Source organism: Coloeus monedula (genome assembly GCF_965178545.1).
Source record: "Coloeus monedula genome assembly, chromosome: 1".
Lineage (NCBI taxonomy): Eukaryota > Metazoa > Chordata > Aves > Passeriformes > Corvidae > Coloeus > Coloeus monedula.
In genome coordinates this window covers 16,653,326-16,680,624 of record NC_138781.1, presented here as the reverse complement: position 1 = coordinate 16,680,624, position 27,299 = coordinate 16,653,326, and the positions used below count along the sequence as shown (strand labels likewise).

The window sequence follows — 27,299 nt, the reverse complement described above, 5'->3', positions numbered from 1 at the left end:
TTCCCTATCAAGCATTTTCCTTAATTGCACATGTAGTAGATTTAGAGAAGAGATTAACTTCTGCTTTTGCACCATAGCAATTTCACCTCTCCTGAAGTCATGCACAGGACAAGGTTCAATTTTATTTTTAAAGAAAAGGTCTTTTGTTTTGGTGGCATTATAATGTGAAAACTTCTCTGCTTTTTTATCCTCTCAGATTGCTGCGGGACAGGATGCCTTTGAATCAGTAATAACCTTCAGCCTTAAGCTTTCTTGTCTGTGTTAGCAGATTCAGACTAGTCTTCTTCGTGCTTCTGAAATTAACTGACTCTCCTGTGACTTTGTTCTCAGCTTGTTATCAAGGTGCACATGTATGATAACAGCACAAAGTCTCTAATGGTGGATGAGCGTCAGGTGGCACGGGATGTTTTGGACAATCTCTTTGAGAAAACCCATTGTGACTGCAACGTCGACTGGTGCCTGTATGAGATGTACCCAGAACTGCAGATTGGTAAGTGGTGTAGTGACACAGCAGATAGCAAATAGATATAGTGCTGGTAATCTTGAAAGATCAGGTAAATGTTGGTAATCTTGAAAAGATAATAACTTTTCTCCTGCCCATGTGTCCCCTGGCACTGGAACATCATAGACTCTAAGCTGAGGGATGCTGCAGGAATATATTTGGTCTGTTCTTGCTGTAGAAATGAGTCCATTCAGCTGTGCTGTGACCTGCAGAAGGCTCCTTGCTTGTCACCATTTCCGTTATTTTACACAAAATGAAGGGGCCATGTGAATTTCAAGGTGATGACAAATCCAAATAACAATACTCAAATCTACTTTTCGAAGAGAGGATGCAGTGCTGGAGTGCTGTCAGCAGGCATATATTACATACTGGCCAAACAAGTGTCATTAAACAAGACTCTGTGAGAAGTGTTTCAGTCACTTCTAATGCTTTTCACTTGTGGTAATCATTTTCTTAAGTGTAGCTGTGTGCAGGATATTGTTCTGTGATGGGGCTGCAGCTCTGCTCTGGTAAGTTATGACTTACGGAGTAATTAACCTGGCCTCCAGGTCCGAGAAAACAGCTGTGCAAAACTTATAAATTGTTCTGTGCAACATAATGAGTCTTGTTTGAAAAAGGCATCAAGGTTTCTTTCATTAAGAACAGAGTATTCTCTAATTGTAAATTATTTCAGAATGTTTTTGTTTTCCAGACTGAAAAGGTATTGACATCAAAAGGAAAAGGAAAATTGCTACAGCTTTCTTTCAGACTCACATTTGACCTAGAGAAATGGGAAATTGTCAAACAGCCTTTAACAAACACAGTTTACAGTCTCCCAGCAGAGATGAGAAAATTTACAAATAAAGTCAAATATTAATATTGCACTTTAAAAGAACTCCAAGTGTAGTCATTCTGCTAAACTAAATGAAAGAAATTTAAAAAAACTGGAAAAAATCCTGATGGGTCATGAGCAAGGAGATGCTCACCTGCTTGTAAGAGTGGCACAGAAATTTACTGCTAATCTGTTCTTGCTACTTGATTAAGATAATGATGCTGCATTCTTTTGTACCTGCTTATCTTAACTAAGGAAAGACTGGAAATGTCATTTGACCCTAGAAATCTCACAAAAGTCACTGAATAATTTTGGAGTGTTTTCCAGTCTTAGAAAGTTGCCCCCTTTTGTCCAGTATGACTTGGATGAATGTGTCTGAGAATTAGGATGACAGCACATAAAGAGATTGTTTTCTGAATCTCCATAGTCATGAAAAATAATGTACTTGTGTGTCTTCATAATCTGGATAGACATTTGAATTTCCCATCATGCAATTAAAACTGAAGGTATCAGGGAGATTGTTTGCTACAAACATTGGGGTTAATGCTAAGAATTTTTTTGTAGAAATTACTTGTGCTGCTTTAGTCCCAGCTAATACTAGGTGCTTTTGGTTAGTGTTAGGGTATTAGTATAGGAAGGAATTACTCTCATAATGAATAAAAGTTATTTTAAAAGCCAGGATTGAAGAAAAGTACCAAAGGAAATAAACCTGTATGATCAAGAAAAAAGGAAAAGTCTATTAACTCCTGATGTAGTGATCTATTACCAAGTCCAGATCTGCTGAGAATGGAGCCTTTTTGTTTGCAGAAGGCAGTTTCAATATGAGTGGAATGGTGCATGGTCTTTCTTCTGCTTCCAATGCACAGCAACATGTAGTTAATTTTGTTCAAAACCAGAAGAATGTGAGCTATTCTTTATTCTTGTCAGTATACTTCTTGGCTGTTCTAGATAGCTTTATTACTATGAGCACAAAGACAGAACTTTTCTGCACTTCATCTTTCTGCCTGCTTTCAACATCAGAATTAAAGAGAATAAAATTACTTTTACTTTAAGAAGCAAATCTGAGCAGCAAATATTTCTTGCTGAACTGAAGGTCCAAGCTACTTTTTTGTCACAAGATCCTTGACAGGTTGTCTTACATATAATGTTATTTTGAAAGACTATCATTGCAAATAAAATAAACTACAATTTTAGATTAATTACATGTTAAATATCACTGATAATCGCAGTAGTGAGATGGTGATGTAACACTGGGCTGTACATACCAGCATGTATTTTGCAGTAAAGACTATTGTCTTAAAAAAGGCATCCAGATTTAACTTGTTTTCGGAAAAATAATTATTAAAAAGACCCTCCTGGGGATAATAAAATCACACCTTTCATACAAGAAAATCCTGGTGCAGCAAATGAGCAAACAAAAATATATGTGGCAAAAATTAGTGTTACTATCTGAGAATTATTTGATGGCTATCTTGAGCTATAAGGTACTGTTCACCCTTCAAACCGTTAACTGGGTTTTATACTGTGCTTTCTATTTCCAGTGCATTGCAGAAGTACCAGTTGCTAAATGAAGGATGTTTTGTTGGTGGTGTTAAAAGTTACCATGTACATGTGAACTGGTCCTGAAGCTAATTGCATTCTGTGAATTTAGTTAATTCACAAAATATAGGTTGGATGGGATGTACTAAAACCTTGTCAAAAGTAACAAGTGTTGAAGAAAGCCTACAAAGTGTATGCTCTGTTACCTCCTCTGATGCTCGGCCAATCTAGGCCGTTGGAAGATGTGATCATCACAGACCACTGAAATGGGAGTACAGCTGTTCCCAGGAAACTGCCAAAATTGTACTGAAAATTGGAGCTGGGTGAATTCCCTATCCCAGTACTGAATTTGTAGAAAAGTGCAGGTTGGGACCCTCCAGACTGACCTGTCAAGTTATGCTGAATTCCTTTTCCTTTGAAGGAGGTTTTATGTTACTGTTCAGCTACTTTATATAGGTGAAACTAAAGAGGAAGAGATCAGAGTTACCTAATCTCACCATACTCTGTGGCTTTCCTGGGTGGAGGACTGGGCAGACCAGGAAGGGACAGAGCTGACATTAGGTCTCTCACATCCCTGGTAAGGTTTCTAACTACAGAGATGCTGGTTGAACCAGTATATCTTCACATCAATTCTCAGTCTGTCTTCATATTTTCTCTGTTTTACTATTTGTGCTTTTAAATACAATTGCTTGTATTTATTTTATTTTCAGTGCCCAGAATTCTTCCTGCTGACAAAAAGCAAATTTTCACTGTAAAAGAAGTAAAGTAAAAAGACAAGGAAATACATTTTTACTTTTTTTTTTTTTTTTCATTTCATTAGCCAAAGTGAATATATACCCTTTCTCCCTCCCCCCATCTGCAATTACTGCAAACATTAAAAAACCCAAAATCAATCAAAAGCTGAAAGTCATGAAAAACATGGATGTAACCATCTGCTCCTGGTGGGTCACTGTTTCCATCCCTTGCAGTCTTCAAACAACAGAGATGCAGGAGGAATCTGGAAGCATGGCACAGCTACATAAGGCATCTTCTGTAGCTGCTTTGCCCTTTCATGTGACACGATTTCATGTGGGTTTTGCACCCATCTGTGCAGTGGAAAAGACTGCTGGACTGTCCAGCCCTGAGTGAACATCAGATAATGATTGCATTCTTACACAGGAATTTCTGCAGGCTCAAGAGAGGGGAGGAACAGCTTCAATGTCTTAACATTATCTTCTCTGTCTCTCCAGAAAGGTTTTTTGAAGACCATGAAAATGTTGTTGAAGTGTTATCAGACTGGACTCGAGACACTGAGAATAAGATTCTGTTTTTGGAAAAAAGTCAAAAATATGCTTTATTTAAAAATCCCCAGGTAAGCTAACAAGGTATTTGGATAAGAGTCTAAACTTAGGTCATTTAGTCTGCATGCTGCCTATTGCATTAATAATTTGCTTTCAGCTCTCTCAGTTCAGAATTAGAGAAAGCAAAACTTGTATTTTCAACAAAAAATCCACCAGGATGTTGAATGCAAGGATGTAAAAATTGCAGTTTTGTATTTTTTTGCTGATACTATTTTAGAGTCCTGTCTGTGGAGGCAAAAACTGAAGCATGTAGTTCACCTCTAGTACAAGCTACTGCTTGGGCACAGCTCTTAGAACTGGGTGAGATGGCACAGCTATGAAAACCTGTCCTTTGTTATTACTACAGCTTCTCCACTACTCCTGCTGATGAATATAAACATTTTCTTGAAGGTCCAGTTTTTGCCAGTTGTACATGAAACTTCATAAAGCATATACTGAGTACTGCAGAGGATTTACTGGATTTTGTTTATACTAAGGAGAATTGGATGAACGGTAACTTTTGCACATTAGCTTTGTAAAGGAGGGTCTGCACACTGAATTGCATCAAATTATTTAGATAGGTATATACACAAATGGTTTTATTTCTTGTGCTATGTGGTTGAACCTGTATGTACAAGCATCCTAGAACATACAGTTGCTGGATTCTGGGGCACAAGATCTTTTCCCCATGTCAGTTGACTGTTAGCTCCCTGAGCATCTGGTTTGTTCCTAAGAGCCGCAAGAGAAAAATGAGCAATTCAGCATTGCTGAAAAAAATGAGGCAAATATGTAATTTGGCAGCAAATCTCACCAAGCTGCTCATTAGGAAGTTGCTTTTTTATAGAATGAGCCAATGTTTCAAATAAAAACTGCGGAAAAGAAGTCTCCTTCATTGACGTAAGTATCCACAGTCAGGAAAGGAAAACTTATCCAGCAGTGTACATGGATTAATGTTACTTTTTAGTATGAAACAGCAAAGCCAAGTTTGGAAATAAAATATGGTGGCTCAAAGTGTCCTCGTTTTTAGAGCACATAAACTTACCCAGCAGCAGAGGTTCGACTACACATTTGATTCGTACACTGTAGTGTTGTTTGGGCAAGTGGCTTAGGGCAAGGCTCTGAACCTCAAACAGGAAGTAAAACTTCAATGAATATTCTGCTCTGATGAATATTGCATTTTGGTTGCAATGAAATTTAGAAACAAATGTGACCTAAACCAAAACCAAACCAAAGTGTAACTCTGTCCTCGTGTTTCAGGTGGATCTGGACACATCTGCAGTCATTGAGCTTTAGGCCCTGTGTGATAAGCTCTAAAATGAACAGTCTAAGGAAACTGGATCAATTGTGACTATCACACTATTGAAATATTTTGCCAGTAATAAAGTCTGACCATCTGTCAGGCGTGGTAAACTCAAACATTGTGAACGGGGAGAATAGTACAGTCATATCAGCACTTCATGGCAGAAAGTAATCAGTACTGTATAGAGCTCACACTTGATACTGAAACATGGTAAAATACATGATCTGCAGTGGGTCCCTGAGAAGGTAAACCAAGCGGAAATGCTGAGTTGTGGGGGGTAGGGTGTATGATTACATAGCTAACTACTTATGGAAATTACAGTGTAACCAGTGGGAAACTAAAATCTTGTGCTCTGAGACTATCCTCAGTATAGTCAACCTCCTTCTAGCTCAATCAAGGCTGCCACGTAAAACTCATTTTGGGAGTACAGAAATTGCAGAATGCTTTCTTTGACACACCCAGTGATGCTAATGCAGCAGCAGTTGAATTCCTTGTTGGTTTTATTTCATGCTCATTCTGTTGGAAGTGTTTTGTGGAAACCTTAGAGTTTTTTAACTTGCAGATATTTTTCTGGGGAAAAAAAGGAGGCAAATTCCAAAGGTGGCCAGGTGTCTACAGTTTATTCTTTGACAAATTAGTGATACATAATTTTCATTACAGAGATTTGACACAATTAAGTGCTTTAAAAAAATCTTAAATAGATGGGCAGATGCCTTCCTAAAACAAGTGGACCTCTGGAGAAGGTCTGTGACCCGTGCCGGTGTTTATTGTTTCTTTCTGTGAACTAGTTATAGACCTGGTATAGATTAAACATCAATTAATTAAATATGTTTCATTTTCTAAGGGGGAATTGAGGTTCAGAAATGCAGAATTTATTCTCTATGTGCTGGCAGTATTATGCTCAGTTAATGCCAGTGGCTCTTTTTGAAGATTGTCATTCTTGTCATGCAGCACTAGGTAGTATTTTTCTGCAGCTTTGTTTCTGAAATATTTTTAAAAGTGTTTGGAATACCTGTTAGAAAAAGCTTCTGCAAAATTCTCAGGTGTCCCCCTCACCATGAAGACAGGCACACTTTTGTCCTCTGCTCACTGTGGTATAATAGACCCTGCAGGGAACTTGCAGTAAGACTGTTCCATGAATGCCATCAGTGACTCATCTGCAGAGAGGGAGAATCACGAGTCTGTGACTAAAGAATGAAACAAAAATACATACTGTTACATGGGGAAATAAAGAGAACCTTTATAACATTGGAAAGGTGATGCTTTGTCATATGGTTGAGTGATGCTGGTTTTCTCCTGAAGGGAAAGGTCTTCAGGTCTCAACACTTCTTTTCAAAAAACTCCAAGAATAATTCCCAGCCAAAGGATACTCTAAAAGGAAGAAAAATGAAGAAAAATGGTTGTTTTTAAGGTGTAGCTGAATCTAAACTCCTTGCTGTAAATGCTGGTCATACAAGAACACTGTATTTTACTTCTGTTTGCATGAACTTCAATTTCCTGTGTTTTTCTTCTGATAAAATCAAACAGTCAAGGCAATGCCACCTGCACGTGCGTGCATTTGTTTGTTTTATTGTTATTGGATGGTATATATGAAAGTTATTGAAAGTCTGTACAGTGAGTAGTTTATGCTTTTGCTCCCTCATATATAAGCCAAAAGCCAGAGCTACACCTTCTAATGGAGAACCCATACACTGAATTGATATTTTATTTCTTCTGAAAAGCAAGAGTTCTCAACAGTGTCAGAAGGAAGTGGAGTAGGAACTTGTAATGTCTTTCATAACAAGACAGCTATATATATATATATATATATATATATATAATGCTTGGATATTTATATACTATCCACCAGGTGATACTTTTGTTTTTCACCAGCTTGGCCACATTTATGAATCAAGGTTTTCCTTTTGTCACCACTGTTACCCAGTGATGAAAACATAAAAGGGTGTCAGGGAGCCTGGCTATTGAGTATGCTGGCAAAAGTGCAAAGAAATAGAAGGGAGAAAAGGCAGGTGTTTTTCACTGTACTCCCATTGTTTAGTAATCTTAATTTCTTTCTCTTTTTTGGGGTTTCAAAAGAGCTTTGCCTTTAGCTTCATGTATTTTTCACTTTCATGATCTTCAGAGCAATTATAGGTATCTTCTAACATTTTTAATGTGCAGTTTTCTAGGGGATGCACCATGGTATGAGTTGCAGATATGACTGCGTTCTGTTTTATTTTTTCTGCACAAACCCTGCTGCATTGAGTAGCAGTTACAATGATCTGAAATGAGATGTGAGCTGGCCAGTTCTTGTCTCATAATTTTTGCAGGTTGGATGAGCATAAGCAGGCAGCCCATTGCTCAAAGAAGGTAGTCATGAGTATGAAGCAGCTGCCTTGTTTTATGCACACTGTCTGATCTGTGCTGTTGTGGATTTTTCAGATCTTCTGGAAAATCAGTTCCAAGAGCTTGAAAGCAAAAATACAGCCTAAGTGTAAGAGGAAGCAGAGGGAGCATGCTGTCTTGGAGCACCTGTTTTTTGCTATGTACTGACAAGTATTTGCTGCTGCATTCCCACTTGGATGGGTCTGTGTATGGAAAAAAGTGAAAGGTGTGAGAGAGGTGCTATTTCTAAATGAAAATTCTCTTTTTGAATATAGAGAAATAAGCACCAATCAGAGAGTTTGATAGTGCAGTAGTTAAGGCTACTGTTTCTACCATGATCCAGGTTTGCTTTGCTTACATGCCAACGTAGATGTTCTTGGAAACTACTGAAAATGCTTTCTGTCTTCCACTGTTTGAGGGTTATACAGTGCAGAGAGATACAGGCTGATGGTTTTTTTTAACCTGCCTTTCCACACAAAAGGAGATGGCTGTATCCCTAAGTGGAAAGGTTGTATGCATAAACTTGTCTTTTGAATGTAAGAAACAGTTAATTCTCAAATCTGTAGATATTTGTAGAAAGCCGCCCTGTAGCTACATCTTGTCCCATTAATGACCTGACATCCCAAACCAAACATGCGTTTCCCAGTGGTGTCCTCAGAGAGGAAAGAACTTGCCTTTTATCATGACCTCTGACTACTGGACTTGAAATGACCTCTTCTGGACACATGTGGTTTGCCTCCCCTAGGACAAATGCTTCCAATCAAAAATAGAAGACCACACAGTGATAAAACAAGTACAATGTACAGTCTGTTCCCCAGGTTTTTGGCCACTGACAAATAATAAGTACCACGTACTTCCAGATTTCAGAACAGAGACATAAAGGAAGTAATCAGTAATAAATGAAGTGTGTGTCGACAGGTGAAAGATGACAGTGTACATCTGTGTAACATTGGGTTAGGTGACAGAGCCCCGTTTTCCTAATGAAAAAGCTGTGGCATTAGAGATCCAGCATGGATATCCTTACAAGCTTTCTCTTTTTACAGTACAGGGTGGTCTGGGCTTCTGCTAAATAAATGCCAGATGCCTGAATGTGAATCAGTTGTAATCAGAGGAGCTTTGTTTTCATATTATTGATCCACAGAAGGCTGACTGAGTCAGATGGATGCTCTCTCCCCACTAGTAGTGATGAGCCAAGCCTTGTTGAGACAGTGATAAGGTGTACTTACCTTGATAAATCTTCATTGTGTATTTTAGGGGTTGTATTATGTCTTTTAAATGATCTAGAGAAGAAGTCTTACAGCTTGCATGTCCCTCTACTTTCCAAATCCATCCCAGAGTCTGGAGGCCCAGCCCAGCCTGACAGTGCCCTCTGAGGTTTCAGGGCTGCAATAATGCTGCCTGTCAAGAAGAGCTGTTGCATGTGCACAGAGCACTGGGCTGCAGCTGCTCAGAGCAGTATCTTTTTTTCAGAGGCATTGTCACTCAGATCTATGGTTCTGGACTGCATAGGCAGGCATCGCTCTCGGGGTTGTACTGAGAACACACTTTTAAGTGGGTTTTGTTTTGAGCTGCTTTGGATTTTTTTCGACTCTGAATATTGTCTTTAGATTTAGCTGCAAAGCTGTGGTCCTTAGTGTTTGCTTACCTTTAGCTATGGACTAAAAATATGTCGAGGCAGTCTGAAGCCAGCTGCATTTCCTAGGGTAACTGTCTATTGTATTGAACGTTAAAGTTTCTCATACCATAGACATGGTATCAGCATAGGCCAAATTGCAGGTGTCTGCATTTCTGAACTCCCCTGCCTGACTTAATGTGAACTTTTAAGAAAGTGGTTTTTAAAGAACTGGTTTTGGGATCCAGACCTCTTCTGCTTCCTCTCCTGGTGCCCCTCCAAAAACGGTCTGCTCTGAGGCTTGCATTCTGGCAGACAGCTGTTCACAGCACTGCTTGGAAAAGAAGATGTGGTTGTGTGGAAGAACAGAGTTTCACTTCAGATAAATTGCATTGCTGTAAATGTGGTCTGCTGGCAGGGCAGATTTCCTGTGAGTTTCTTTCTTTGTTATACTGTGGCAACAGTGTGTTCCTTCATTTACACACTTCTTACTTGTATTTTGGTAATGTTTGCATTTATGTTGCGGTTTAGGTGTTAAGGAGTTGTAGGCATGTAAATATGTTGTAATTTTCTCATAGTCTTGAGACATGAAAAAATAGAGATGAAAAATCAGACAAACTGCAAAATTATAAATCATAAGAACTCTTGAGTGTTACCACTCTGGCCTCAAGGCCATGGATCCAAGTGCTGCTTGATGCAGCCATCCTTGATCTCACTGCTTCCTTCACACCCAGCTGCCTTACAGTCTGCACGCAGCTGGCTCTGCTTGTCTGGTCCTGCTTGCTGTGAAGCAAAGCCACTGCACATGCTCCAGCACGCAAGTCCTAGCATCCTTCCCACTTGTGAGAATTTGCACATATGTCCAAGTGCTGTCCTTCTGTCCCTGTGTACAATGCGGATGGATGCAGACTGGTTATTGCTGTTTAACAGTGGGTGAACTTGTTTTTATGGATGAGCATGTCCTTGAGGCACCGTGGTTCCTTGTTTGTGGGGCCGGCAGGCACCGGGTCCTCTGAGGGCAGCTGCAGCTTCACAGCCCTCTGGCACAGAAACAGAGAAGTGCAGGCTTTACTTTCAGTAGGCTGGAGTATGTGTGCCAAGATATATCATGGTGATAATTTCTTCAGATTTATTCTAGATTTTTGAACAGTTTCTTCATGGCATAAAAGTACTTTGAAGAGCGTGACGGGGTACAAAAGTAGAAACTTTGGATAAAGGCTTTGGCATATAAGCACTTTAACTAAAAATTAAGAGCTGAGGTATATCCAGAGTCCAAGATATGAGGCAAGCAATTTACTAAATTGGGTTGTAGGGAAAATGCTTTCTAGCCTTTTGATACTACATTGTATTCATTGTATATCAGCATGCAATCAATGTTAGATTCTCTACCTAATAAAACCTGTAACAATATAGGAAGCAGTGAAAATTGGAATGCTAAAACCCAAACCCATTGATCCAGACAAACAGCCAAAAACATAAGCCACAGGTTTTAATTTTTGGAGGCTATATATACATGGGCAAAAATAATCTTATGTTACTTTTGAATTATATTCAGAATAAAGAATTAAAATTCATGAGCAGGCACATGTGATTAAACTTTCCTGTAAGAAGAGTCCATAAGCATATGTCTCTTGCACCTGCTGACTGGGTACTCAGTATTGAAAGACTCAGTAACTATTGAGTGAGTTTGTAGCAATCTAATTAATTGTATTGCTGGCTTTATAATGAACATGAATTTCTTTTGTGTCTTTATCAGAATTTCTACCTGGCAAACAAAGGGAAGAAAGAAAGCAAAGAAATGAATGATAAAAACAAAGAGGCTTTGCTGGAGGTAAGCCAACTTACTAGGCTGAGGATGCAAATGTCGCCAAAACTCTGCCATCATCAGCATTTAGTTCTTTGTGGGAAATAGTGTAACAGGAAGTTCTGTGATCACTGGTGTCTTTGTATCTCGGGTTTAATATGTCAACTTTCTTCTGCATCTGCTGCTCCTCATTAAAAATGCAGATTGTTCACTCTTAGGCCAGCCCTTGGGACTTTTTATTGTTAGTAAGGTTGATGAGTACCGAACAATTATCTTTAGGTTAGAAGTGGATTTACTTCTCAACGTATTAGCTGTACTACAATAGAAAAAGACCCATTCACTTTTCCAGAAAGTCTGTTTAATCTCTTGCCTTTCCTGCTCAAGTATTGCTTCAGATGTATGCTTGAAAGAGAAAAATCCAGAGCTATTTGAAAGAAAAGATTACCACAGTTATCCAGCCAAGCAGTTTGGTAAAAGTTCACAAAGGAAATACTTTTCTCAGGTGACTGAGGACTCACATTTCAAAATTAGTGCATCTCATGAAGGCACCAAATGTTAACCAGCAGAAGTTGTGGTGAATTCTGAATGAAAACATTAAGTGATAAGTGGGTTGGCATTAAAAATTACCCAACAGTGGGTCCTCCAAGCAAGCAATTAGTATATCTGATTAAACAGTGTTTTAAATGCTAGCATGTATTTCAAAGTGAAGGCAGAGACTGAGCTGTTTTTAGAGCTCTGAGAAGTCTCTAAAGAACCTCTCTACCCAAGTATTTCTCTACAGAACCTATAAATACTGCAGTGGAGAAGAAACACGACAACCAGCCACTCTGTCCTATAGCCTTCACTGAGCACATCTGTGTCTAGTTAAAAGTCTTTTTAGGTTTTTGCTTGACCCTAAAAGGTGGAGGTTTTGCAACCCTTCTTTATCAGTGTGAGCACCAACATTAGCTTGGAAAAGTTTCCGTTGCCTGTCTAAGGTGTTCATCTCCCTAGTAGCTGCATTCCCTATGTTCATATGTTCACTGTCACAAGAAATGTCTTTCTTTTTCAAGGGAGCATTTTTCTGCTATGTATTGATAGGATTGTGCTTAAATGGATTTATTTTGTGCATTATTATTCTTGTTGCACAGGAAAGCTTCTGTGGGACATCTGTCATTGTGCCAGAGCTTGAAGGGGCCCTTTATTTAAAAGAAGATGGAAAAAAGTCCTGGAAGAGGCGTTATTTTCTTCTACGAGCTTCTGGAATTTATTATGTACCCAAAGGAAAAACCAAGGTCAGGAAGCCAGATAATCCTTTTAGCAATAAAACAATTCATGGAGGTGAAAGTATAGAACTCCCAAGGTGACATTTGAAGAGCACAGTCTGGTGCATCTGAGAGGGTTGAGGTTTCCATGGTTCAACTTTGACTACACCAGTTGTGCAAATACTAGAGTGTAGTCACTGAATCCTGTCACATTTCTCTCCTTTTGATTTCTAGGGACAGATAAAAGCATTAATAAAATAGTGCTCCTCCGGAAAGCAGGAGGGTAAAGAAAAACAGCATTGCGCCTGTCAGCTGGTGGTGTGCTGCCAAAATGCTTCACTCTTACATGAGTTCCCTGTGAAAGTATGTCTAAAAAAGTTGTCAAGTAAACTAATTTCTTGTCACAAAAAAGGTAGAATTTTACTTTGTTTTATACTGACTTTCTGCACCAGTAACCAGCATATGAAATGCTGTACCTTTTTAATACAGTGATCTGTACCTAGAGAATGTGTTGTGCCTTTTATGGCTTTTTAAGATGCCCTTTGTGTAGGAAGAAATGAGACAGAAGCATCTACCTGGCTGAATCACATTCCCTGACATTTAGTATTACAAGATATTGAAAGAGTCTGAATTGCCAGCACTGGATGTATTGCACATAAGGGCAGCTGGCTTTTCATTTCCACAGTGATGAGGTAGAACGGTGGATTCTGGGACTGGTGGTTATTTTTTTGTGTTCTGAAAACCATTTCTGTTACCATTTGCAGCTGTGATAATGCTTCGTATTTAGAAATGCTGCTGCTGCTGGTGAGCTTTACTGTTGTGCTTTGTAACTTAAATTTTCTGGTATTTCCTGACTAAATTACAAAGGAAAAAAAGATTTATTTTGCAAAGGAATGTCGTGCTGCTGCTCCAGTGACCTGTGTTTATAATCAAACGACAGTGAAATACAGATCACCTTGCTGCTTTCACAGCAATTTATTTTGACTTTACCTGACCCTGAGATAATGGCTTTCATGCCTCAAATCAGGTTGTACACACAACATCCTATCAATTAGGATCTAGAATGCTATTTAGAAGGCACTTAAGGTGGAAAAGTGTAAGAACAGTCAAATGCCAAGTCCATCTTTGACATTTCCTTGTAGCACACCTCCAACAGTGACCAGTAAGTACAATGCCAAAGCAAGGCAAGCATGTCCTGATAGTTACTCAGCCTTTTTTCATCATCCAGTGATACCTTTTTCAGTGACCTTTCATCATAGTGCAAATGAGGAAAGTGCTTTCTTTTTTCAAGTGATAGGCTGTAAACATAGGCTCAGATGGAGCCACATTGTCCCCTTCCTAAACAGCTGTTTAACACTTTACTGCCTGTTTGTCATTAACAGCCTGTGTAACAGCCTATGTACCACCCTGCCTATAACTGAGCCATTTTTAGGAACTGTGTGAGTGCTTTAAAATCACTATATTACCACCATGAATCTAGTTCTGTAGGAGATAGTCACAACTCTTTAAAATGGTAACACAGTCAACTGTTTGCTCCTGCATCTGTAACAGCCTTCAGCAAAAGGATGCCTATGTCCATGCTTTAGCCATTCCAGAGAAAGTCAAGTCTCTTATCTCAAATCTGTGCTTAATGGTGATCTAAGTGATACACTGAACAGCTGAGGATCAGGTACATGTGTCTGTTGTGGAGACAGTAATCTCTGGGACATGAGCAGGATGCATTGAGAGTGTTAAACATCTTAAAGCACTGCAGTAGAATTCAGTAGAGCTATTCAGTTAAAACCCTTAAATTTCGAGAGTTCATCCCTTGTCTCAGGGTGGGATGAAAAGTGCACGTGCACCCTGGACATCTTTCAGTTGTGGATAGAGTCATTCCTTCTTGAGGTACAGAAACAAACAGTTGGCAGACAACAGTATCTTCAGCTGCTGCAGCTGTTTTAAAATTTATCATATGTATTTGTGTTTTCACCTATTACAAAACAGTAAAGAAGTCTGGCATGCCTTTGGCACTTTGTGCTGGCTGTAAAATACATAGCAAAGGTGAAAATACAGGGGCACATGCAGATTATTTTACACACATGCTTGTGGTGGTTTCTGTTGTTTCAGGGTGATTTGTTAACAAACCAGCAGCAGTCAGCACTGCTGTCTTAATTTCTTTCTTCAGTATTGCTCTACTTACGTCCCATTCAAAAACGTGCTGTTAATGGACAGGGTCACTAAACAAAAGCATCAGAATTGCAGATAATTTAAAAAATCTATTTCTGTTAATTGTGTTGCTTTGTCACGTTAACATTGCTGTCATGTTGACATTGCACAAATACTCCTGATAAGCACCTTTGTCCCTTGCATAAAAATCTGTTCCTTAGAAGATAATAACAACTGCATTCCTATTGGTCTTAATCACTATTGCCTGGTTCCTAAATGAAAGGAACAACTCATTATACTGCATGGATTTGAGCACATTTAGGAACTTTAAAATGTTTGAAAAACCAAGGTCCACACACTCACTGACATAATCTCTGGCATCATCAGCCGCACTGGAGAGAGAGAGAGAGAGAGAGAAGCTGTCTACATCCAGTAGGAGGTGTTTCCCCACAAATCTTACTTGCAAACTCAATTTGTAAATAAAGCCAACTCAAGGGTATATTGTAATGAAAATATCATTAAAAACAAGAACAGCAGACAAAAACTATCATATGCATATTATATCATACCCCCATATCATATTATACCCCATTCTTAGGGGTAGAGGGGGCTTGTGGTTTGTGGTATTCTTTTTCCTTTTTTCCCCCACGATTTCCTGATTTCTCAGTTTAGCCAGCAGTGACCATGTGAAATGGCTACTTTTGCATTTCAGATTGCAAAAGTTACTGTATGCAGAATTCTTAACCGAGAAACACACCAGCAACAGAAACCTTGTTACTTTAGCAATATATTGTGAACAAGCAAATATGATAAACAGAAATGGAATGATGCCAGGAAATTTGAGAAAATTCAAAGCAAAACAGATTAAATATGCTTATTTCCTGATGAGTGTTTGTTTGTTACATGTACGAAAGAAAAACAATCTCCGAAAGCAGTCTAGAAAAACTCCACTCAGAGTTTTTAGGGTGTGGTTTCCTACTATGGTGTTCTCTTTGGTCATATTAGACAAAAGCTAAAATCTCCACATAAAGCAATGAAGCACAGCAAAACCAGAACAAGAGCAAAACGTTGAACTCTGTTATAGATTATTCATAATATGTACTGACCCCCTTCCAATTTTTATTTTAAGAAAACAGACACTTAAAATTAATCTTTGTTTTTTCAGTCAGCTTCCTAGGAGTTACAGAAATAAAAATCGTTGGCTTTCATGTACTTGAAAAAGGTAATATTAATGAGTTTCACATCAAAATTCAATTCGTTCTAGCAATGATGGGCTTGGTTTTCCTTTGTAGACATCACGGGATCTGGCATGCTTCCTTCAGTTTGAGAACGTGAACGTGTATTATGGTTATCAACACAAAGTGAAATATAAGGCACCTACAGATCACTGCTTCGTCTTAAAGGTAATGTGCATGAAAAATAAGTTCTGCAAATGTCACACAGTTTCTTTTATATGTAAACATGTTTAAGTTTGAAGCTCCAAGGATCCTGATGAGGTAGAATAACTCTTGCAAAATCATGTTTAATTTCTTCTTTGTTTCATTGATATCAGCAACATACATTTAGAACCTTAATTTTATTACTGATAGTCCTATGATATATGTCTACCATGCATCTATAAAGTTGTCTTCAAAACAGGGTTGAATATGCTGACTGTTCAGGTGACTGGACATGACTGGCCAGATGACACCCAGGGTGGATAATGAGAAATCTGACAGTCCCTAATTTTGATGTTATGACCACTATGGATTATACACTAAAAAGCATGTCTACTTTTTTTGTGGTGTAGTCATACCTGTTGAGGAGTTTGTTGAACTGAGATGCAAAATTATGCAGGAATAGGCCTCTCGTTTGTCATATCTTATTACACTGCTGTTTCTGGCAGGAAGGCAAAATACATTGCTCACCCACTCATGAAAATCAGTGCTTGCTCTTGAATAAGTATCTCATTGCTGCCTCTCCAGGTAATAGCACTGCAAATAGGCTGGGAATTCTGCATTCCTCTTAGGAAAGGAAAAGAAGCCCATGCTTTTCACCTAGTTCGGATAGCAGAAATGAAGGTTTGAAGTTGCAGTAATTTGGCCTTGCTTGCTATCTGTTGTATCAGTGTGTACAAGACAGAAGATAATCTTGGTGCTGCTTTTCTTTTTAAAGGCGTGCAGTGCAAACAAAGTATTAGAAAACACTGTCTCTTGCCATCTCAGAAAAAAGAGTACAGGAAACATTCACATAAGAGGTCACTTATAGTACCACATTTCTGACTGTAGTTGCACACTTAAAGCACTTTTTTATTCAGTTCCAAAATGTCTGCTAGCCTAATTTACATATGGCCAAGCAGAAGTGGTTTCTAGACACAGATTTATTTTCTGAAACAGATGTATCTAATTAACACAGATGAATAGTTTTATTACTATACTCATCCACAAGACACTCTGCAAGAAACACAGGTGAGCTTTCAGAAATTAACAGGTAAGCATTGCTTCTGAAAAGTAAAACCTCTAATGAACAAAAAAGGAAAAGGGGAGCTGATGTAACAAGTAAGGGAAAATTGATGTTCTAAACTGATGACTGGTCTAAGAACTATCTGACTTATTTAATAACAGTTACATTGTGTTCAGATGAAAATAAAAGCATGATTTTTGAATGTATGTAGCAATGTGTCTAACTGTTCGCAATAGTTAGCTATACTTTCTGGACTTACTGCCATCTTTTCTGAAAAGAGGTATGCTATTTACACTAGCAAAAAAGTCACACCTCAGCTGAAATTCTTCCTTTATTTCACGTGTGACGTTAGCGCTGTAACTTCCATGTGAAATGGGAAGAACAAGATCAGAAGCTCACATGGGAAAGCTTTATGGAGTAATAGGTTTATAAATGTATGAAACCTACTTAGCAAAACTGTTTGCTCTGATGCTTCTAAAATGTGTTGCAGTACACTAGAATAAACATTGTATCAATTATTTCTGAATGTAACTTAGTGATGAATAGATTATGTTACACTGCTTGTTTTTCATTTTAATTACTACAAATCATCATTTGGTAGATTCTTTACCCACTCAGTTTCAGAGATGGCTTTTTTTAATGGCTGACCTGCAGTGGCTGGAGCTGGTCAGGAAGTACGGGCAGATATTGTTATCTTCATATCTTCTGTTGTTTCAAAAGTGAAAGTCTCCCACTTAGGGTGGCTTTCTGAGGGTGGTGCAGTGGAGAGTTTAACATTTATTATAATTTCTGTACATTAATTTGAATTCTATATATAAATAGAGCATTAATTCTACTCTTTGAAGTCATGGTTCTGAAATGAGTTCTCTTATATCCTCATCTTACCTTTAGAAGTTGGAGCTGAGGAGGTAATACATCTTGAGATCTGTGGGCTGAGGGAAAGAGCAAAGTTAAATGTCAGTTTCTCTGATTGGATCCTTGGTGACACAAAAGTGTGTGGACAGTAACGTAGAGCCATTTATCACACTTAGTCACATTTTCTTCCTGTCTGGTTTTATCTGGAAGTCTCCCAGAAGAAAATATCTCTCTTGCTGGGAAACACTTGTCCTGACATGTCAAAGGAAAACAAACCATCATTCTTGAGATATTTCTCATCCTGCCATATTTTGAAAATTAAGTCCTCAAGAAGAAATAACAGTACACTTGCAGACAGGTGCAGTGAGCAAAAGGCAGTGGATTTAATGGGTAAACATTTGGTTTTATTACACTGGAAGCCTAGTAATTTTGAAGGAATTTGGATGCCCAGTTCACTCCAAGCCAGTTGGAAATTTCTTCACAGCCTAGGCTCTCCTGTGTCTTCCCAGCTCTTCCATTCCTCTATGAGTGCCTTGCCACAGAGGGCAGTATAAGATTATCTGCCTTACAACAAATAGTGGAAGGTAATTGGAAGAGTAGCAGCTATAGCCCATACTAACTGTTCAGTGAGGTGGCTGTAAAGCAAAGAAAATATTTTGAGGGAAGCTGTTAGTCTCCAAGCTCATATTAGCTCCAGCAAGCTGTAATGCCACTTGGCAAGTTTTTGAATAGCATACCACTACTTTTTTTAAAGAATTGTTGCTTTCTGAGGACCCCGTAGGAACTGCTGTGTCAAAACAGTGAGCAGTCATCAGCTAAGTTACTTGCTCTGCTGTGTTTCAAACATAGCAAAAGAACCTGTCCAGCTCAGAGGCAAGAGACCAGCTTATACTTTATAGTGCAGGAGAAATGCAATGGCATAGCAGCTTCAGCAGTACCTTGCTTCTGTGCTAGGTGGAAAATCCTGCTGAATTCAGAACCATATTTTCCCAGCCTTTGAGCACTAAGTTGAAAAAATACCATATTTATTTCTGACTGGCTAAGTTGTTGGCATCCTTAATTCAAGATCAGGGACATGCCGGTTGTTCATTCAAATGACAGCAAATGGCCAGTGAGGGTAGGCTGGTTTGGAGTTGAATATGGCCTCAGACTTGAAGGAGGTGTTCTTTCTTTTCCTCCAGTCCCCAGTTGTATGATGAGCCTTCTAAACAAATCAGTAGGCTAAACCCAGTAACATTTGTTCCTGCTTCGAAGGTCTTGTCTCATATTAGCAGGGAGAAAAGAGAAAACATTTCCTTTTGCCTCCCTCCAGTCTTGGTCATCTTCATGGTGTGTCTTTATGGAGGGAAGAGAACTCAAGGAATGTTACAAGAATGAGCAGAGCATTCCTGCCATTTTTATATCTATGTTCCAGGCATTGGCAAGAATGTAAAGAGAATGTAAACACTGTAACTAATGTTAACCACAACCCTGGTGACCTGGTTTTAGCCAGAACAATGAGATTTTTCGGGTTGTCTGACACAGCCCTGAATAATATGGGTGTTTCCTCAAAGTCTTCATGACATTTCTTCTAATGTTGCTTCACTTTGAGCTCTCTAAATGAGATGTGGGCTTTTTCTCCAGTTTTTTCTCCTAGGCTACAGTCAGGTATGGGGCTTGCAGAGACAGCAACCCTTTGGTCCTAGGGCCTGTCCCAGCTAACATGCATCCAGTCACCAGGAGCTGGCAGCTCCCTCTGTCCTGTTTGTTTTTTAATCTAGGTGTTTCATTTCTGCTTCAGTGATCCTATCAGGGTTATGTAGCTAATGCTGGCTTGGGTACTGGTGTTAGGATAGCAACAATAAGATCATGCACATAAGTGTCATGCAGGTTGCTTTGATACTTATCCTGAAGCTGTGGTGGGTTTTGCAGCCTGTGATATTGGATCTGCACCTAAACTAGCTCAAATATAAATATTTTGTCTGCAGGTCCATCCTGTAGGGTATTCCTCTTACTGCTAGAGAAGCACAACATGCTGTGAGTGCTCCTTGTGCATCATTTGTTCCCATTATTTCAGTACCCCACTGTATATACTTTACCTCAGTACAAAAATGGGCTGTGCTTTGCTTATTTGTTAATAATCAAGACACTGAGGAGATAATGGGCAAAAGGGTGGGGTGCCAGAAACAATTAAACATCACAGTGTTCACTAGCAAAAGAGAGAGCATTTTGCTGAGCTTATTCAGAAGTTTCCTTTCAGGATGATTCAGGAGACAACTGCAATAACAGAACAAAGCAGCTACTTCCTCATATCAGGCAGCAGAAAGCCCAGCTGTGACCAACCAGAAAGAGCACAGCTGGCTGGTTGGTGTCTGAGAGCAGGGTCACCTTTAGCTATGCCTGTGCAGCAGACCAGGGCCAATATGGCTGGGTCCTGAGGACAGGAATGCAGCCTGGCACAGAGGCTCTGATGGACTTGGCTTTCAGGAATCCTTTGGCTTTGGGGCAACTATAGAACTTGAAGAACTGTTTTATTTTCCAGTGGCTACTTGGTCTGTGCTGAGCTCTAACCTTCTTAAATGCACTTTTTCTTTACCACTGCTAAACAAGCCTTCCTCCCTCAAAAGACATTCCACATTTTAAAACCCAGAAACAACGAAAAGAACCCTCAGCATATTAAAAACAGAGCCTCTGAGTATAAGAAATACTTTTTGGACATCTTCTCCTGTAAACATGCAGACTCTTCCTATCTTGTACTCAGCCTAAGTCTAATGCTTACATAAATTTAAAGATCCCACTTCTCTCTTTGACATCAGACAAAGTGAGTCTTTTCCTAATAGAGACCTCCATGAGAGGAGGGGGGAGAGGGGAGAGGAGGGGAGGGGAGGAGAGGAGAGGGAGCCAAGTTTGAAAAAAGATCCTCACTCAAACCTGCCTCTGTCAAGTTCAGATGTGTCACTCTGTTCCCAGCAGAGTTGGCAGGAGAGGGTCGAAGCACAGCTCTCCCTGCCACCCTGCACAGAGTGCTGGCCACTCCTGGGAGAGCAGTGGTGAGGGAATAAAATTCTCTCCCCTTTCCAGCAAAAATATATTCACACACTGCACACAGCAAATAGGAATGGTTGGGTTCCTCAGAGCAACCTTTGCATTTACAAATACATGTTTTTATATCTAGATTCCCTGCAAATTTTCTCATTCACCATCTGCTATGTTATATGGGAAATGCTGTAGAAATGAATAAGACCTTTCGTGATTTATTTAATATTCTGAAACTGGAAGTCCACAAAAATAAGGTATTTCACCAGAAAGGAAGGGATCTGTCCATCATGCTAGCAACAGCATCTATTGCACTGAGCAGAAATTGTGAATGTAATGTTTATTTTGTGGATTGTCTCTGTGCGTGCATGCGCACGCATGCTCGTCCAGGAGCTGATTTTGTCACACCATGTGGAGAAATCTTTCAGAGCAGACAAATAGCAAGGTAATCTATATGCAAATTTGCTGGTTTAGTCAGTCTGATGTGCCTGTGACAAAGAGTGGATTTAATTATAGTTTATTGGTGCTGGTTATGCTTGAGTAATCTGGAGGTAATGGTGCATAATGCTGAATTAATCTAGGATGAAAAAAATTGGTTTCCTGGGGATAAACTGAGACAAAGGCAAATCATCCTCTATTTCTACAGCTGGGTACATTTTCCTGTGCAGTCAAAACAGTTAAGTTTTCCTGGCATCATTTGGCACCATGATTTAAAAAAAAATTCTAATGATCCAAAGAATTTTGGAAGTAAATTTTCAAAAGAATAGCTTGTTTGCAATAGCAGCATCATTCTAGCAGGTAATTTGGTATTTAGCTGCTTCTCTCCTGATTCCCTCCTCCCTCACCCAGTGTGCTCCGTGCAGACTGAGTCATGTACATAATGCATTCAACACAAAGGCAGTTAAAAAGGTAGAAGGTGAGAATTAGCAGTGTTTGAGATAGAAAACACTATGAATAACAGCTATGTAGAACAAATGGCTAGTGCAGGAAACAAGGATAGAAAACAGGAGATTTTTCATTTCTTTATGTGAAAGATTTGGAAATTGTGTTAGTATGAGTGCTTCAGATAAGTGTTTCAGAGTAAAATTCATTGCTAGATAAACTGAGAAAGCAAAAGTAGAAATACTTTTTATTGCAGAACACTTCCAGCTGTGTGGGTTTACAGTCATGTACGTGCATAGTTTTGCTAAATTAATGTATAAACAGTGGGGAGAACAAAGAGAATGGACAGGGAGAAATTGAATATGATAGCTTTGGAAAATATTACTTCCTGCATAAAGCAGACCTCTTTAGTTACAATGGCTGTTACATATATTTTTAATGACCTAAAAATTTTGCCTCAGGTCATTAGAGAAACGTAGGTCAAAAGAATAATTTCCTTATAATAGGGCAATTACTCTTTTATTCATGGAGTTCACACATCTTCAAAAGATCAGTTAAGCATGATCATCTTCACGCAAGGAGTGCATAGCATCAGAATTTGACCACAATGAATGGTAGATTGCAAATCTGAACCATTTGAATGTGACTTTTGAAAGGTGCTGAGTATTAATTCTTCTTCCAGTCATGGGAGCCAGCAGAGTCTCAGCTTTTCAGAGAAGCTAGTTCAACACAGCACAAGTTCGTCGGTTGTAGTTAAGGTATCCAAAAGCATTGAGCATTTTGTGAAAAGCCAAAGCTTGTGATCCAAAAGTTAGTCACTCTTTATGCTTCTGGCTATTGTTTCTGCCTCAGAGACTGGGCAATGATCCATGTATTTTGGGGCAAGGAATGCAATGAGATGCCTGAATAACTTCAGTTTACTTTTCATCTTCAGTGTTGGAAGAAGGCAAAGCAAAAGAACATGTTATTGGGATAATCTCCAATTTCATGCACACATGGCCTTCAGTCATTTGTTTTGGCAGACACCATAGAAACCACATCATTCAGTTTCCATTTCTTCAGGTTTTCAATGTGTTTTATCTTTCTTTCCTTAGGCAAAGAGTTTACTTTATATCTGAAAATGTTATCTGTGGACAAATATTTTTTAAACCTCTTCAGAAAACAAACTCTTTATATTCAAGTGCTTCTGCTTTTTTTTATCTCTAGACAGTTGATACTTATAGAGGAGACAGTGGGACAGGGGAGAATACTAGCTTCTGTTCCAAGCTTTTTCAGTGCTTTTCTGGGTGAAACATGGCACATCCTTTTGCAGCCTGACATTTGAGATGCTCAGATCTTAATACCTGCAAAATCAGGCTCGATGATGTGACTAATTCATCATTATTAAGAGTTTTGACATCGATAGATGAAAATTCACTGTAGTCCATATTATTTCAAAGCACTATTCCATTTTTTTTATGTGAGAAAAATTCTGTAGTCCCTTTTTACTTGCGTATTTCCACTTTTCTTTTAAACTATGACTTCTAGAGTTGTTGCTGTTTAAGCAGTTGTCTTTCATAATTCATTTTGGTGCTGCATATTTCAGAGGCAAAGGTGCTAAAGCTTTCCAGAGAAGATGTTTTCACTTTGCTGTCAGATGATTTTAATGATCTTTTCAGGGCATGATATGCACCCTATAACAAAATAATTTATCCGTGTCTATATGTGAGGTGTGGCATACTGAGGTTAGTGTTATTTTGCCTTAAAGTACAGTACTTCTCACATGTGTCATGATTGATGTTAGTGACCTCTGTTAGTCTCACAGAGAGGTTATTACAGAGACTCTGAATCTAATTTAGCAAAACCAGACTTGCATATTGACTACAGCTGCTTACGTCTGTGTGCTGGACTAAACACTCTCCTGAGACACTGGAGCTGTGAAAGGAGGAAATTGGTCCACAGAGAATCATAGAATCGTTTAGGGATCTTCATACCAAGTCAGCATTTCCAGGCACTTCCAGCTGCCTAGGTTCTTCTTCGAATTGCTTATTCTGAATCACCATTTTTATGCACTATGTAGCAGATTTTTTCTGAAGTTGAGCTTGTAAAGGTCAGCATCGAGAGCAGAGACTTCTGCCATTTGTACTGCCGAAGCAATTCCACTATGATACAGCTCCTCCAAGCAAGCAAATGGTGGGGTGGGTGGGCTGTGAAAATTCTTGGCTAAACCATTTTATCTTCCTACCTAAAGTAGCATGCTTCATGCATCTAAAAACCACAAGAAGCCGGATGTCTCCATCTGAGCCCCTTACTAATAATCTTGTGTACCCGTACAAGGGTATAAACCTTCAGTGCTAAGCTTGGTGTTGCTGTGTTTGTTCCTGTGGTCTGGCCTTACAGACAGCCACTGTAGGCAGCCTCTGCACTGGCAGCCTTGAACAGTCCTCTTTAGGCCTGATCCAAAGCCTGTGTGAGGTGAGTGGGATATTTCCAGTTGACCTCAGTGGGCTGTGGATCCAGTAATAAGTTAAGCTTCATGTATCATTCATAAAGTTACATGTAGAAAGAGCCAGTGCTGCTGCTGCTGCTTCTTGGAAAAATGAGAGACAATACAGTTCTCAGCTGTAACAAAGAGATTATTCGGGGTGCCTGCATGGCTCTGAGGTGTCTGACCTTCCTTCTCAGAGCTGGAGGTTCAACAGCTTGCTAGTTTGGTCCCTAATTGACAGCATATATTTGTGACTGTGCACTTAATCACGGTTGCTGATTGGAGTAATTTAATCAAGGAATTGATTGGGGCAATTTGGAATAGGTCCCACTGGTGAATATCAGTAGTTAAGATGGATTGCCTAGTGGAGACAATAGCCAGGAAAAGACAGGGTAAAGGGTAGCCAGTGAGTAACTCACATGTTATCCGACAAGGGACTCTTTCACCTTGTTCACTGACAGTTCCCCCTCAACTTCTCAGGATGGTGAGTACCCCAGAGTCTGAAAATATTCATAGTCAGGGTAAGGAGTGAGGTGAGGAAACTTGCTGATGATGTTACGTTATTCAGATCATTGAGGAAAGGGCAGACTGAGGAATTCTGGAATGCCATTATGAGGCTGAGGTTCAGTGCTCAGTAGTTGTCAGATACATAAATCAAGCATTAGGAGTGATTAGGAAAGACATAGATGATAAAACAGCAAATGTTGCTTTACCATGGCATGAGTTCCTGGTTTCTCCTCACCTGTGCAGTTCTGGTCCTCTCATGTCAAAGAAAATATATAATAAACTTGGAAAAGTATCAAGCAGGAGCAACAAGGATAAGCAAAGGTAAGAAATTACTTTGACTTGAAGAACGAGGAGACTAGAAGCCCGTAGGCTGAAAAGGAGAGACAGCTTGCCACGAGTATGATGCAGATCTCTAGGCTCAGGGGTGGAAAGGTGTGGCTAGGGGTCAGGCATTCAGTGTCTCTTCCAAAACAAAAATGTTACACAAAGCTAGCGGCAGTCAGGTTCAGAGAAGGAGGTGGTTCTTCATAGAGTGTGTAACAGACCTGCAAAAACTATTGCTAAAAGGTGTTGTGGATGCCAGATCTTCGTGCTCAATAAAAAACTGAAGAAGTACCTGAAGGAGAACCTAATTACAGAGAAACCCCGTGTGTCTCAGAAAATACCCAAAAATCATTGTAGATAAGAGAGTGTATAGAGAAGGAAGTATCATATATGCTTATCTTGTTATTTCTCTTCCCCCATTTCTGGCCGCTCTCAGAGTCCAGATACGGGGTTCAGGAACCTTTGATCTGGCACACTACTGGTGTTCGTGTGAAACTAATACTTCCATAGGGTGCTCCAGAAGAGAGGTCTGCAGCAGCTCCTCTTGAGCACCCCAGAAGCAGATCCCAGTGACAGAGCTGTGTGTATGTGCAGCACCATTAGCTTACTTTATGCCATGACCTCCTCTGCCTTGTTATGCAGTGTGGACATTCTTCCAGATGTTTGCATGAATCATTTGTTAAATGATAGAAGTCTTTTATTTTTTCTTGTAATAAAAGCATGCAAGTAAGTGTTGTAAGTGTAAGTGTGATGTTTAAAAATGGGGGAAATATGTAGATGCAGTGGACTTCTTGCCATGAAAAAGAAGGGGGAAAAAAAAGCTCATTTTTTTCCTTCATGAAAGGTTTGGGTGCCATCTGCTGGGTTCAGTAGGACCTTACACACTGGAGCAAAATTGCTAGTTGCTGGTTGAAAAGTGCCTGAAGAACTGAATTTGCCGAGGATTGCAGTGTCTTTGTTTGCACCTCCTGGTTCTTTTGTCTCCATTGGTGATAAAGTAGCCCAGGTATATGGGATGTACTCCCACACAAAAAAGTGCCTGCTTACAGTTTCCTTTTAAAGGTGCCGTTCAGGCTGAATTCTCTAATGATTTTCACTGTGTTTGGTCACCTAATGGAGAAATAGTGGAAGGAAATGAGGATTTTTGGGCTTTGTGTCCTAGCCACGTACTGTGCTAGCAGAGCCCACTCTGAGCAGCCTTCAGGCTCTCTGAGGCTGTGGGAGACAGGGACAGGCAGATGCTGGGAGCTGGAGCCGGCTGTTTGTCCAGGGGCTGGTTACTGCCTCTGTTTGAAACGTGGCAGAGGTGTATAAAAACAAGAGAGAGCCCTGTACGTTGAGCTGTGTGAAGGGGTGATGTGTGAGTGTACCAGCTGGGTGAGGGGCCATGAGGTGGGCATGGCACCTGCTCTGCAGTTAGGGCATCTGGTGACAGTGAGCTGGCACCTCTGGGCTTGTAGTGTAAGATGTCCCTAGCTCTCAAGCTCTAGTGCCCTAGAGCAAGGTAATAGAATAAGGTAGCCACAGGCACTTCCAGGGGGCTGAGATATGTACTCTTTGTCCAGGGGAGATGGCCAGCTGTGTGTTTGTGGAAAAATGGCCAAGAGTGTGACCTGTGTGAGCAGGTGAGTGCAGACATGCAGGGACTGTAACACGGTCACCCACAGCACTGCCTTGGGATGCATCTGTCTCTGTAAGACCTCTTAAGGTGTAATATCCCTTTAGTTTTTTTCCTCACAGTTATCTCCATGGTATGTTCCCTCTCACTCCATAATTTGATGATACAGGGCTTTGGCAGCAGTAGTGACTTGTGTGGTCCCATCCTCTCATCCATCCCTTGCTACTCATTCTCTCCCCAAGCCATAATGTCCCTTATCCCCTTGCTGTATGTGGGTCATGCTGTGTACTGCTGCATTTAAAAACATATAAACCAAAGCTACAGCATGATGAAATGAGTTATATTTAACCCAGACCAGTTCCATTTTTTTTTTTAATCAGAATATGGCCTCCTGAGCAGCTGGGTCAGCACAAGCAAGGGAAGCATGGTGTCTGCAGTGCTGAGCAGGGAGCAAGGGACACGTGGTGGAGGAGCAAGTCCTCTGTATTTGGCTCTGCTTTTGAACCCTTGGATCACCCAGCTGTGGGCAGGGTTTGGCCTCTGCACCAG

At 39.8% G+C, this 27,299-nt stretch overlaps 1 protein-coding gene across 1 annotated transcript in view; it reads left to right on the top strand.

Moving 5' to 3' along the window:
- Positions 1–27,299, top strand: part of APBB1IP (amyloid beta precursor protein binding family B member 1 interacting protein) — a 65,120-nt gene that overhangs the window by 27,563 nt on the left and 10,258 nt on the right. Inside the window, exons 6-10 of the mRNA XM_082302577.1 lie at positions 331–490; positions 4,082–4,203; positions 11,204–11,278; positions 12,382–12,525; positions 15,933–16,043. Coding sequence (XP_082158703.1) covers positions 331–490; positions 4,082–4,203; positions 11,204–11,278; positions 12,382–12,525; positions 15,933–16,043 — 612 coding nt within the window. The remainder of the gene's footprint in view (positions 1–330; positions 491–4,081; positions 4,204–11,203; positions 11,279–12,381; positions 12,526–15,932; positions 16,044–27,299) is intronic.